The sequence below is a fragment of the Sceloporus occidentalis genome, unplaced genomic scaffold (genome assembly GCF_023333645.1).
Source record: "Sceloporus occidentalis isolate IW3139 unplaced genomic scaffold, rSceOcc1.0.p SCAF_120, whole genome shotgun sequence".
In the NCBI taxonomy this organism is placed as follows: Eukaryota; Metazoa; Chordata; class Lepidosauria; order Squamata; family Phrynosomatidae; genus Sceloporus; species Sceloporus occidentalis.
In genome coordinates this window covers 3082638-3097270 of record NW_028317100.1, presented here as the reverse complement: position 1 = coordinate 3097270, position 14633 = coordinate 3082638, and the positions used below count along the sequence as shown (strand labels likewise).

The window sequence follows — 14633 nt, the reverse complement described above, 5'->3', positions numbered from 1 at the left end:
GCGGAACATAGAAGAACAAGATGGCCTACAAACAGCATGAGTGATATACATTAATAAAGATACGTTATTAAACAGGCATTACAAGAATCTCTTGGTTCCTGGGTACATACTCTCTGCAAGGTCAATTTTTCTTGGTAATCTTGACTTTTACATAAAAATTGAAGACCCTTTCCCAGTGCTCCACAGAGTGTTTCTACGGGGAATGCTCAGCGGGGCTGTGTGGCTCTGTCCCTTTAAATGATCTGGCCTGGATGCTGTTAAATTTACTGATATGACGCCCCCATGGGATTCAGGCAAGACCTGGGATGCATACAGATAGATCTACTTAGGGCACCAACTTTTAATGCAAGAGGAGTAAAAAAAAATAAAAAAATAGCTAATTTAAAGCAGCCTTCATTTACATCCTACCTTGAACTTGATGACCGCATGTCTTTATTCAGCCTATGTAACTATGTAAAACTTTTCCCCTGAAGGTAGGAGCGAGAAGGAAGAACCAGGAACCATGAGAGAAGCGAGAAGTTGTAGGCTTACATCTGGAGCGCGGGCCTTCAGCTGGACAACAATATTCTAAGAAAAAATTTATTAAGGCTACACTGGCCCTTTAAATGGAAGACGGTACTAAACCGACAAGAAGAATGCCGAGAAACGTGTAAAACAGCAAACAATTTCTCACCACGTCTCCTGCACACCAGAGACGTTAAAACACACGGAAAATATTTCAACACATTTGAGAGCAGAGAAAAGGGTGATTTGTTTGTGAAACATGCACTGGAGGGGGGAGAGTTGTTGCTGTCACATCTCTACCTCTCAATCAGAGTGAGAAGGCTGGAGAAAATGCCATTACTGTGTGTTTTAGAAGGATGCCACGTGTGACAGCGAGACAACATTATTACCTCAATGTACATATGCTGGAGATACTACACGTAGTGACAGAAACACTCTCATAGTCACTGCTGGAGATGGAGTTGAGGGGAGAATCGCGCATGCCGTCCTGAGAACTGAAAACAAGAATATGGAAATACAATGAGTCACGCGGAACAGAAACATGAAAGGCACAGCGGTAACAAATTGACAACAAAATGAGAGTGGGACGCAGCGAGGAATACTTCTCAGCCGATCTGCAAGAATTACCGAGCCGCCGACTGGAAGGACCTTGTGCGCTTAGATTACCTCGGATTTTTATACAACGGAACAGAAGGACTTTACACGGAAACACATCCATTAACAATAAATCAAAATGCCCTATTTAACTTCTACCATCTGCGTCTCTTCCTTTTTAAGACGGATAATAAAGTAGTATACGGCTGCATTAGATTAGTCGAAGTTGATACCTTTTATTGGGCCAACACGCAGAAACAAGAAGGATGAAGTTCCGTGAGCTCAGAGGACGTTTTTTGTAAAAACGAGAGATAAGTCTCTTAAAGAATGCCGGAGCCTATACATCCGCAGTAAAATGCATTGGACTCCAATATGCACCTTGTATTATATACGTTAATATTAACTTATATACCATATTTGCTTGATTATTAGACGTCCCCCAAAATTTCAATATTCATTTAGGAAAAATATGAATTAATGTGTAAACTATTTTAATAAAAACAGTGATTGAGAAACATTAATTTTTTTGTTTTTATTTCCTTTTATTTGCCAACCTTCCCCCCCCCCCCGTTATGCACATCTGCCCCCCAGATATGCCTTATACCCGCCTTATATGCCACTCTGCCCCCCCGGAAATGCCGTATACCACCTATATGCCACTCTGCCTTCCTGATATTCTTTTTAACCCCCTATATGCCACTCTGCCTTCCTGATATTCTTTTCAAACCCCTATATGCCACTCTGCCTCCCAGATATGCCTTATACCCCCCTATATACCACTCTACCTCCCTGATTTTACTTTTAACCCCCTATATGCCACTCTTCCTCCCTGATATTCCTTTTGAAAGATGAAGGTTGGTGGATGTAAGTTTCAGAGGTCCGGGGGCAGCGCGAGTGAAGTCTTGTAAGCGAGAAAAGGAAGAGGTGATAAACGAAGAAGAGAGCCTTACTCCACCAGAGGAAGGTAAAGATCAAGTAGGGGAGTCATTTTTTTTTATGATGGCAGAAATGTATGAAGGAGCACTGTCATGGAGATTGGCTCCAGATCACCGCAAGAATGCAATTTAAGATCTTTCTACTAACATATAAAGCCATATGTTAGTAGAAAGATCTTAAATTGAATTCTTGCAGTGATCTGCAGCCAATGAAGGATTTCACAGAGCGAGGAAGCAGAAAAAGAGCATCATGTAAGGAGGATTACTCGAGACACAGCACTCGGGACAGATTGCAGAGGAGTCGAGGAATGCAAACCAGAAGAATTTGGTTATAGTTGAGAAGGAGATAAGGGAATGAACAGGGGGTTTTATGGGTGAAGAACGGGTGGAAGTCTTGCCAGAGAAAGTGACAAAGAAAGAACGATAAGATAAAAATGAGGAGATCCAAGAGAAAACTGTATCTCTTATACCTATAGTATCAAAAGCAGCAGAGAGACTCAGAAATATTAGCAGGGAGAAGGGACCTTCGCAGACAGCAAGTCATTAGATACTTTTGTTAGGCTTAAATATCTCCAAAGCAATGACACCAATTTAGAAACAGAAAGCTGTTTCACTAATCAATAAAATGATGATAAAAACAACTACAGCAACAGCTCCTCCTTAATGCCGAGGAGCCTAAAAGGAACATTGCTTTCTTATTACAGGCCACTTGGGTAACAGCACACAGCCGTCTACAATAAATACGACATACGCAATACTGTAGCGCAGGGCTTGACAAATTTGTTGTGAATCTAGGCGCCAGGTAAAAATGTAAACTAACAGTTGGTCAGGAGGGATCTGATCATCATCAGCCCACTTACTAAACTCACAGCGTTTGACCTGGAACCACCCTGGACTTTAAGGTCAGTGCTGTTTTAAAAAAAAAATCTTTTGATGCTGATGTTCCATTGGAGCACAGCATTGACTGATATTTAGTTCCCAAATGTTAACCCCTGCAATGCCACGAATGTGTCATGCACAATTGTGACACTGAAGGGGTTAACGCTGCACTGTCGCTCTCAGGGGAGGGTTGGGGCTGCTCTCCACACTCATGGGGAGACCGAAGAACCCTCTCCCCTGTCCCTGAAGCTGCCTCTGGCAGCTGGGACGCAATTACTGGTCTATAGAGCAGCCATTGCAGGGGGGAGTCTCTGATGACTGCTGGAGGCTTCCATGCCTACAGGAGTCATCACAGGGCTTGTGGGGGCTCGTTTTTGCTGTTGCTGGTCTGCCTGGAAGCTTCCAGGCAGACCACCAGCAGCAGAGCCCCGTACAAAACGGGAATTAACCCCTAAATGCCGCTCTCATGGAGCGATCAGGCAGCTGGGGGGTGTTGGGTCAGGTCCCCACACTTGTGTGGGGGTCCAATCAACACACAACCCCCTTCCCTGAAGCTGCCTGTGGCAGCTGAAAACACGATTGCTGGTTTTCCATTCAAGTTACCAAGAGTTACCTAGTAGTAGTTTTAATATTCTCCTTTGCGGTTTCATCGGAGGCCTGCTCCTCTCTTCTTTCGGACTGTCTCTCTTTGAATTCGCTTGCAGGCTGTTTGGGTTCTTGCTTCACCAGAGGGGTTGAGACACCCACAGCCTCTACGGACTCGCTGTCTGTTCCTAGTCGTGAACCTGAGTTGTGTGCCAGGCACTTGGATTTGGTCCTTTGCTCCTGTCCAACTGTGTCCTTCTCTAACAACAAAACGGGAGAGCTTTCCAGTTTTAATGCCTCCTTGGCAGACATTGCACAGTCGGGCCTTTCTAAGTGTCCCATTTCTTTGGACTTAATTAAGCTGTAAGAAGTATTTATAACTTTACCCGGAGACTGCATATTTCTCCGGCCTTCTAAGCTGTCCTCTCTGGACTCTTCGCAGCTCCCACAGCACACGCATGAATTAATTAAACAATTTGTGGCAGCCATGCTGATCTTTTGGGACTCATTCTCTGCCGCACTTGTCAACGGATCAGATTCAACAGGAACGCGGGTGCTGGATAGATTTGGTGAGGTCTCTGGTGACAGTGAATTTGCAAGTGATTTTGGGTTAAATATTACAGTGGCAGAGATCTTCATTCCACCAGTCCTATGGGCTATAAGTTCTGCAGCTTCCGCATCTTCCCCATTCACATCCCAGCCATTGACGTATAACTGTGACTCTGTAGCCTCCAAACAGCTACAAGAGTTCTGGAAGGAAGTGCTAGCCATCTGTATTTTACTTCCATCAATGATATTGTTATTGCTTAAATCACTTTCAAAGTCTTTCATGGAATCACTACTTTCAGCCTCCTCATTTGCTACAACACGGTCTTGGGATGGAGGTGACCGTTTAGGGTTATAACAATTGGTGTTGACCCACGTAAGTGTATTTTCGTTGGATCTCTGCCTGGCCAGATGGTCACCTGTTCCATCAAGGTCTTCCATGAAAAATACTCTATCCTCCTCGTCATTGAGGTTATTTATGGGGCGTTTGCATGGGGAGGCCTCTGTGCTAGAATTGCCCCGATGAGCAGGAGACTGGCAGACACTTGGTGGAGACAGTAAAGAAGACATCTCATCTCCTACTCTATGAACCATCATATTGATTTGCTCTAGCTCTTGTTCATCATACTGCATAGAGCAAGCAAGTTCTACCTCTGTGCTTTCAGCCTTTGCCGTCAGTGGCTCTTCGGTTGGTAAGGCAGTCGCTAAGACGGGAGAGATGGCAGAGGGCACTTCAGGGTCTGAGCTGGTTGGGAACTCTTTATCTTGTGATATGCAGAGGTTTCGCTCTAGAGTGTGGAGTTCTTCTTCTGTTAAGGTCTGTAGAAGATCTCTAGGAAAACAAATCAGCAAGGCATGTTAATCTCATTGAAAAATAAAATGAAATAAAACGTGAAAAACACTGAACTTTTTCCAGTGGCACAGGGTTTCAGTAGTACTCATTTTATGCAAGCAGATTTATAGACAGCAAATAATTTTGGTTAATTTGTATAGTACAAAATAATGTAATAACATGATGAACGTTCAATATAATTTAAAAGGCCAACTGAGAAGGGCATTTCCATCCAAGATTATTTTGAAGGCCACTGGAGGACATTAGCTATCTACCAATGTAGGTCTCAGGCAGGCGTGGACATCTGGAAAATGACTGGTAGGCTGCTGAAGACAGCGCCACACAGTGACAAGATTGGGTGGTGCAGCGATATGATTATATATATTATATATACCGGTATATATATATATATATATATATATATATATATATATATATATATTTATTATAAAAAAAATATATATATCCCATGATCTACATGTTATAACATAAGAGCTCACTTCACATGTGAACTGGTGACTGGTGACAAATTTGGAGAAGTCACAAAGAAAATGTTGTTGTCAGTGACAATGGATATCATAAGAAGAGTTAAAGATCACAGAATAGAACAGATGTGGCACTTATATTAACCCTATACTTAAGGACACTAAACATAATAAAAAAATAAAATGAAATAGATTTTTAGTATTAAAATGACCTAGCAAGTGTGACGGGCTACACGGGGGGAAACAATTAAAAAATACCAGGAGAACGAAGCCATCAAGCGCACCATATAATAAACACACGTTCGTCTGAGCAAGCACATTCTGATATAGATTTCAAGTGTTGAAAGCAGATGTTCTTGTAACAATAACCATAAACTGGCGGAGTTCAAGGTGCTGCAACAGCACAAAGAGCTTCACTTTAAAATGTCTCAGTGGCATTTGGAAATGTCTGACATATGTTAATGAATCATAAAAGCATTTGTTTTCTCCATAAATTGCAATCGTTGAGAAAGCGATAAGTGAAAACAAGCCATATTCTTTTCCGTTCTATTTTCCTCTAATTTTTTTTAGCCGCTATAACCATGGTTCAAACTTAAAGAAAACTTTTTGGCTTTGGTGCAACTTGCAAATATCAGGCGGTTTATTTTTGCATTAGTCGGACAAAGCCAAATAAGATTGCAGGGTTCGTCGCATTGAGGTAACACGATTAATTCTGGTCACATTATCAGATTTGTAGCAATCTTATAAAATTACATTATCTATACCTGCGCCTGGGAAACTATACATTTGGTGCATCCCATAAAAAGTTCATTTTCGTGAAAACCTAATCGTGAAAACCAATTAATGAAACGTGGCCACAGCTATCAAGATTCCAGGGAAGGTTTCTTCAATAAACTGCATTACAACCAATACTCAATCCTTCTCTGAAACCGTATGTGTTACAGCTGATGCAAGCAACACCACTCAATTGCCGCACTGCTGCACCGAGAAGCACGAGCCAGCAAATGCTAATCACCCAACGTAATGAAGGGAACCTTAGAGGAACAATAAAGATGATGATTTAGAAAGAGAATTATATTAGGAAAAAATAAATAAAAGACATAATGCTGAGCTCACAAACTGAATGAGTCACCAAGCATCAAAGGACACCCCAGGGAGATTAAGTAAAGAAACAGAATCCAAACGAAAGGTGCCTACGTCCTACATAAATCACAAGAACAGGCGGCAGAAATTCCCAACGAGAAAATCAAAGTATGCCGCGTGTTCCATTTCAATCATTTATGTTCCAGGGGGATTTTGATTTATTTTTTCCCCATATAATAGAAAAGTCAGCTTTCTAGCTGGCATTAAAGGGCCAGTTTAATGCCCCAGGATGCCTTAAGAATGTATTAAAGCATTTTAGCTTAGGGAGAAGCTGCAGCTCCAGAACAACAGCTGCCCACCTCCTTTATGATTCTCATGGCTTGAAGCAGCCAATCAGTGACATGGAATTTCTCCATTTGAAATCAACGAAACATTTTCCGGGCATGTAGGGCGTCTTGTCAGGTGATGTGTTCGATCAAATGCCCCGCAATGAAAAAAGGCAAACACGCGGAGATTCTGCACAATCCACCCATCCATTTGCAAAGGGGGCACCACGGAAATTTAAAGGGGCTTTTCAGCTATCATATGCAGATAAAACCTCCTGTTAACCTACTACACGTTTAATTGTTTGTAGAGCAGAACGGATCACATTAGCATTACACATAAAGAGTGTTACGTACAAAGAGCAATTCTAGTGAACTGGCTAAAACGTGGTGCAATTAAATGGGATTCCTCTGCTTTGCATGGCACTTCAGACGATTACCCCCCATTGTGCTTTACCTAATATCTATTACACTCTAGAATGGCTTTAGTTTAGTAGTCGAGCTGAAAAGTTAGTATTTTTTCAGATTAAGTCAGATCCTGATTTTATTTGGTTAGTAGCAGAGTTTAACCTGTGCGGTACTTTTTAAAACTTCCAGCATTTCATGTGGCCCCAGACGGACACCTTTGTTTTAGCAAGATTATTGTGTTACATAATGTCACAATTAGAATTTCTGCAGTTTCAAACACATATTTTCGGGGCTGGAGAACACAGCACTGCCTTAAAAGTTTTCCTTTACATTCTATGTAGAGCATTTTGAATGCATGACTATGATCATCAGAAATGGATATAGCGCCAAAAAGCATTGAAATACGATGAACACTTGAACATAAAACTGTGCTCTGTAGCCGTGCTCTGTGGCTACTGCGATCAGAGTGATGGGAAGAGCATGCGCAAACAAGGGGCAACAAGGGCTGTCATTGCAGATCTCCGCTTTAGTGCTCCCTAATCACTATGTGTCGGTTATTGAAGCAGAGGGCTTGTTAGAGGGGGATTGTGATCTCCCCAATCAGCCCTGCATGCTGCGCGCCCCCTCACAGCTGCTCCCGAGGCGAGTGCCTCACTCGCCTCACCCTTCCTATGGCCCTGGTTTTATACTGCCAGTGAACACATTAAACTGACTATGCGCGCGTTACAGTATCATTTCTCCTGGAAATATTTTGTCTTTTATAAAGAACTCCGGGTTTATAAGCGATGATTTATGTTATTCCATTAATCAAGGGACGCACATGAGTAGCATTTAGTAAGCTGTATCATTTAAGATTACATACGCTGTCAATGGCTTTTACCCCATCAACCACATCATTTATTCTTCTTTTATTCTTCTTTTACTAGAAACGTCACTCTAACTGCAATTGATCCTTGAAATATGGGGGAAAGTGTCAGAATATGAACATTCTAATTTATTTTATAAACCATGACATGAATGGCTTGGCATTACATAGAAACGGATCATTTCGTTTGTATGCCTTATTTCACTATGGCTAATGTAAGCAGGGACGTTTTTACATAATATTATTCATTTTAATATTAATTGAAATATACTCTATGAGTACTCTATGCGACCAAAAAGAAAAAAGTATATGGACAGTTGCCCATCACATCTATACGAGCTTGAAAGATGCCCCGTTTAAAACCTAGAGGCATTAATATATAATTTCCCCTACCACCACCCCGCCCTTTGCAGCTATATCAGCTTCCACTCTTCTGGTAAGGTTTTTACATATTTTATTTAAAGACATATTTATCATTTGCGGCTCACATTTGTCCCAGCATTCCATGTGTTACCGGTATTCAGTATGTCCAAGAATAAAATTATTTATATATATGTATGTATATATTCTTAAAATATATAATGCTATTCTAAATATCCGCTCAAGTGATTATTTCCCAGTTACATCAATAATGCAGAAACAGTTCTCCGACAGCAGGTGTCTGAAGCGCTTTACATGCGCAAAACACTGCAGGTCTCTGCTAATTACTCAATCTCAGCTTTAAATCACTGCTGTTAATAAAAGGTAACAAAGCATTGTGGGCTAATTAACCTAGGAATCTTTACATAAATACTAAAACTGAAAACATTTAGATTTTCATTGCATGCCAAATTAAGTATTCCTTATAAAAGTAATAGTATTGTCCTGATTGTCGGCCACTGCCGACTATCCATTCGAGGAACCGAAGTTCTGAAAACTTAAGTAACTTTACATCTTATTTTCTTTTACTAAAGGAAATTAACTAAGGACTCCTGATTAGAGAAGATGAGCAGCCTATAGCCTTGAAATATTGTCTAACTGCTGCAAGAAGCCAGGAAGAGAGCAAGGAAGATCGAGTGAGTAGGAGAGACCCGGCTGCGCTGCCAACGTGGACAAGAACCGTGGCAGCCATGGAGAGGGAAGGAGAGAGACGTGTACAAGCTGAACCCTTGCGTCTGTGTTGTTTTTCATGTTTAAGCTCTATTTATTATTATTATTATTATTATTATTATTATTAAGTGCTATCGGACATGAAAATCCTTAGCAAGGTCTGTCTTCATCCCTCTCAAACAGGGATCATTACATTCTCTTCAGTAATATACCGTGACCTGTTAGAAACTCTTGGCCACAAACAATTGTAGAAGCGCAGGGTGGTGCTGTAAACCGAGAATGATCTGGAATCTATACATTAAGCCACCTAAATAGCAGTAGATGCTTTCCACTTTCCTTAACTACTTGCTATACAAAAGTGACTACCTAGTGTATATATCATATGCAAAGCATGCCGACTCCTCCATAACAGCGTAAAGAATATATTCACAGGGAACAAACCATGATCTATTACATAGTATGCATTAAGATTTACAATATACCGTATTTGGTCGAAAATATCCCTTGTCTTATAAATTAAGGTTGTCTTCTAATCAGACCTCAAATAGAGGTCTGACTATGAGACTAAGATTCATATCCCCTGCAGCGCTGCAGGGGACCTGGAGCCTCCTGTCTGGTAACCTCAGCTGCTGCCGGCACTTCCACCGGGCGTCTATCACCGAGAGTCGGCGCAAGCGTGGCAGCAGCAGAGGTTGTCTGCGCGCGTACCTTTCCTGGCCAAGCGTGTCCTCAGCATGGGGGGGCGCCTCCTCCGCGTCGGGATAGCCCACCCACTGCTGGGGAAGCAGAGCCGGTTGGGGAGATCATTGATCTCTCTGTGAAAGGCGGTGCTCCAGAAGCAAGACCGTCCATGGGACAAAGGCGGGACTGTGCTGTCCCAAAGTCATCGGCGGATCCAGTAGACTTACCTCTTTAATGTTCTGGTGGAGGCCGGGCCTAGAGGGGTCACACAGTGTCATTGCGTAATCCCATGGGAGCGGCAGTAAGGGCCTGCTCAGGCATGCAGTGAGTGAAGTGCCTTAGTAGCCTGAGTGTGTGTCTTGGTTTAGAAGTGTGTCTGAGTGGGTATATAGGGGTATAAGGCATTTCTTTAGGTAGAATGGCCTATAGGGGGTTAAAAGGCATATCATGGGGCAGAGTGGCATATAGGAGGGAATAAGGCATTTTTGGGGCAGAGTGGCAAGCCTGGGGGCAGATGTACATAACTGGGGGGCAGGTTGGCAAATAAAAAAATATATATATTTTTCTCAATCATAGCTTTTATTAAATATGAAAAAATAGTTTACATGAATTAACATTTACTAGTAAAACTTTTTTCCTATAGGGTCGTCTTATAATCAGGCTTTTTCTTTTTTTCCTAAATATTCAGATTTTTGGGGGTCATCTTATAATTGAGCAAATATATAGAGATATATAACAGCTCCATAGGACACTCAGACTTAATGATTCTGCAGGATTACATTCAATGCAGCACTGATTCACAGTTATAAAGGAGCTTCTGAGGTTAATGTACCATGGTGAATCTAATACCTAGCTATTCCTGTACAGAGACCATGCCACAGCTTTAAGTATTAGAGTAAATGCACACTGAGGGCTGTCTTCTTTGTGGTATCAACAGGAAAACCACTTCATTCCAAGACCACAAAGGACAAAGTCAAAGGCAGAACATCTGTCTGCAGTGTGGAGTGGAAGGTTACAGAGCGGGTAGCCAACATTTCAACAATCAAAACTCCTACTCATTCTCAGCTAAGGCTAACCAGTACGAATGCCGGAAAATAACCGATAAGCCACCCCTGTTGTAGCCATGACTTCTAAAGGACATCAATTGCTTAGGGCTGTAACGATTATTTTTTCGTTTAATTAAAATAACTGGATGTTAAAAACAAACAGCAGAATAAAAAAAACAAAAACTGAGAAAAATGCATTTCTTGTTTTTATTTCCCAACCTACTCCTCCCCAGTTATGCACATCTGAGCCCAGGCTTACCAAATTGCCTTCCAGATATGCCTTATACCCCAGATATGCCTTATACCCCAGATATGCCGTATACCCCCCTGATATGTCTTATAATCCCTATATGCCATAGTGCCCTCTGATATGCTTATACTACCCAGATATGCCACTGTGCCCCCTCCAGATATGCCTTCAACCCCCCTGATATGCCTTTTATCCCTCTGATATGCCTTAAACCCCCCGATATGCCTTTTATCCCTCGGATATGCCTTATACCCAACTATATGCCACCTATATGCCCCTAAATATGCCACTGTGCCCCCTGATATGCCACTCTGTCCCCCAAACATGCCTTTTACCCCCACATGCCACTGTTCCCCCAATATGCCTTATACACCAGATATGATCCTCTGCCCCCAAATATGCCTTATACCCCTAATTTGCCACTGTGCCCCCTGATATGTCTTATACCCCAGATATGCCCCTCTGCCCCCAAATATGCCTTATACCCCTTATATGTCACTGCCATCCCCAGATATGCCCCTCTACCCACCCAAATATGCCTTATACCCCTTATATGTCACTATCCCCAGATATGCCCCTCTGCCCCCCAAATATGCCTTATACCCCTTATAAGCCACTCTGCCCCCAAATATGACCTAAACAAACAACAACTCCACAAGAAGATAAAAGCTGTTGACCTTAGCAAGGAAAAGTCGAGCAGCGCTCACATCCCTGACGCAGATCCTTGTACCGAGCGCTCCATGCCCGTACCCGGGATGCTGACCTCAGTCCACCAAATCTTGATAATAAATAAACTTCGACGCCGGAAATAATAATCATGGAGTCTGTTCCTACCACATTTTATTGTACGTCCAGAAAGCTCTGGGCCAAAATTCTATAACAAAAACATTTCTGACATCAACAGATCCCAAAGTTAATTTGTAAAAGAAAACACAGTGACTTGTGTATTCAGAAGCAACATAACTCACCATTGAGTTCTCTACTAATATAAACAAAGCTCACAAAACCTGAGACAACTAACACAACCATCAGCTTCGATGCCCACCCACCAGACAGACTGACGACATGACCAAACAGACGACATGACCAACTCAATAGCAGTCAAATCTAAACTGAGATAAACTTATTGTTTCATGAAATTAGAGTTTATCTTCAAGTTAAAAGGGTTAAAACATTTTGAATAATTTGAAGTCAAGTCAGCCAGGCCACTTCTATTATTCAATCAACAACCCAACCATTGGTAAATGGACCCTAGAACCGACATGCTTGGCCAACTGATCTGAATATTAACATTTTATGTGACCGAAACCTCATTACAAACGCTTCCAAAAATTACCTGATTTTTCTTAACAATGTGTGGAAAGGCCGAAAAAGTTCAGACATGTCTTCTGGTTTGCGATCGAGGTTAAGTGGTCCTTCAGAGTAAACAACAAGTCCACTGTTAGAAGAAGAAGGAAAAACACAATGCATATTCATTACTGAACACCCAGACAGACATTTACTGACTTATGGACTTTGGTTGCTGAATATTTGAGTTTGTATCCAATAACAATTTGTTGAATTTCCAGATTAATTCTCTTTCCCACTTATTTTTAACATTCACTAATATAGCCCATCGCAATCATCAATAATAATCACGGCATAGAATGAGTATACTTAATTATTTCTTGCTACAGTAAAAGATTTGTATCGTAAATAAAAATCAGACAAAGGAAACAATGCTTACCACACGATGGCTAGCCTGGGGATTGTAAACATTAATGCTGGTTCATAATCGTCTATCATATCTTGCGTGAGGTATCCTTGCTGTAAGGCTCTGTTCGGAATGTATGGAGGAAGCACATTAAGAATACATCAGCATGTGCGGTACCCACAAATCTGATAAACCATATGAATAGAATAGCGCTGAAAAACATGGGCTTTGGTAGCTCAGTAACTCCTTATCCAGATAAGTGTTGCTGTACAAAGTAAAAGAGAACGCCTGCGAGGGAACAAAACCATTCTCTGAATAGCACAACCAACGGTGAGGTCTACAGACGCCACTTACTTTCTACTGACCTTGTTGGATGCGTCTTGGATCAGTGTTTTATGTATCCAGGGCCAGAAAAGAGCTTTCAAGTGTGGTCTAAAGAGCTTGCACTCTTAACATAACATTAACAACTACATAGAATAATGGCCCAAGGGGTCTTGGTGCACAAGGCCAAGTGTGATTATAAACCCCACTGAAATGACGTCTATTAGTAAGGGCTGCCCTCCTTAAACTTCTCATCCGAGACCCCTTTGAATTTAAAACATGGCTCCTTGTGGATTTTAGTAAAACTGTGGATTAATGCGATTAAGATACATTGTAGACAGGAGGACAGGACTTTATATTATTAAGCAAACATGAGAGAGGGTTTGAAACTGTACTGGACTAAAAGACAAAGGACACCTTTCCAGCTACATACTGCATGTCCACCCTTAATAAGACTCCACCACATTGTACTTTATAAAAGACACGATACTTCCATGTAAGTCGTAAAGGAGTGGGCTGTTTAATAAGATTTGATGCTGAATATAATTCAATTACAATGCACACAAAAAAGTTTGCCTTTTCTGAAACCAATTTTATGACCTGTCGGTCAAACTGGTTTTTCGGCAGCTTATGATAATCACTTTACTGCGGGCAGTGATTTCGGTAATTACTTTCATTGTCACAAAGGGAAATTTTAGTTAACAGCTTTAGTTACTGAAAGGAAAGGTTAAACCCCTGGACTGCGTAATGCAGCACAATTCGTTGGCTGAATTTATTATAAGAGGAGTAAGAAGAATCTGGTCCGCTGGATTTCGAGTACCTAACTCAGGAGAGCAGCGCCATGGAAAGGGAGCAGCATACTAGTGTCATTATATAAACCAGAGACTGATACCATATCAATGGTAAAATGTCTTAAGCTGTCTTTGTACAATTTGACCTCATCACACAGAGCTTACTAAATCAGTGATTTTACATGTGAGCTCTGGAGGGCGCAATCAGCTGTGATCCCGTGTCAGAAAACATGGCAATGTATCTCCATCAATGTCCTCACATTGCATCACATACTGTATGAAAGCACTAAAAATGATGCCATATCCAATATACTTATTTAATTTTATGGTCAGGAAAGTGACGGGAAGAACGGATCGCTGCACTGTTACCATCGGGTAAACCAACTGCAGAGCTGTCGAGGAACCGATACTATTACTTTACAGAATCACAGACGAAAGTTCTACAAAATGGCTCAATGAAACGTGTTTACCATTCATTTCTAAATGGTTCAGCGACATGCTTACCTCTCTACAGTTTCACAGAACAGTACAATAACCTCCTGCTGTACATAGTACTCCTTCGGAGATTTTACTGGTACCATGGCTGAAACATAGCTGAGGAAACAAGTACAAACAATCAGACCCGTTGTTGGTTTTCCCTTTTACTGGACACACGAGGAAAAGTTGTCATGTTATGTGCCGCGACGCAAGATCTTTGCTTACAGGATCAAACTGCTTCGTTAC

General features: G+C 41.6%; 1 protein-coding gene across 1 annotated transcript in view; it reads right to left on the bottom strand.

Moving 5' to 3' along the window:
* The window catches only part of ZFYVE28 (zinc finger FYVE-type containing 28), a 38918-nt gene that overhangs the window by 8040 nt on the left and 16245 nt on the right, over window positions 1-14633 (bottom strand). The window contains exons 4-8 of the mRNA XM_089498462.1: window positions 14415-14504; window positions 12832-12921; window positions 12442-12543; window positions 3526-4875; window positions 894-998 (exon numbers count right to left, since the gene is read on the bottom strand). Of these exons, the coding sequence (XP_089354588.1) occupies window positions 894-998; window positions 3526-4875; window positions 12442-12543; window positions 12832-12921; window positions 14415-14504 (1737 nt within the window). The remainder of the gene's footprint in view (window positions 1-893; window positions 999-3525; window positions 4876-12441; window positions 12544-12831; window positions 12922-14414; window positions 14505-14633) is intronic.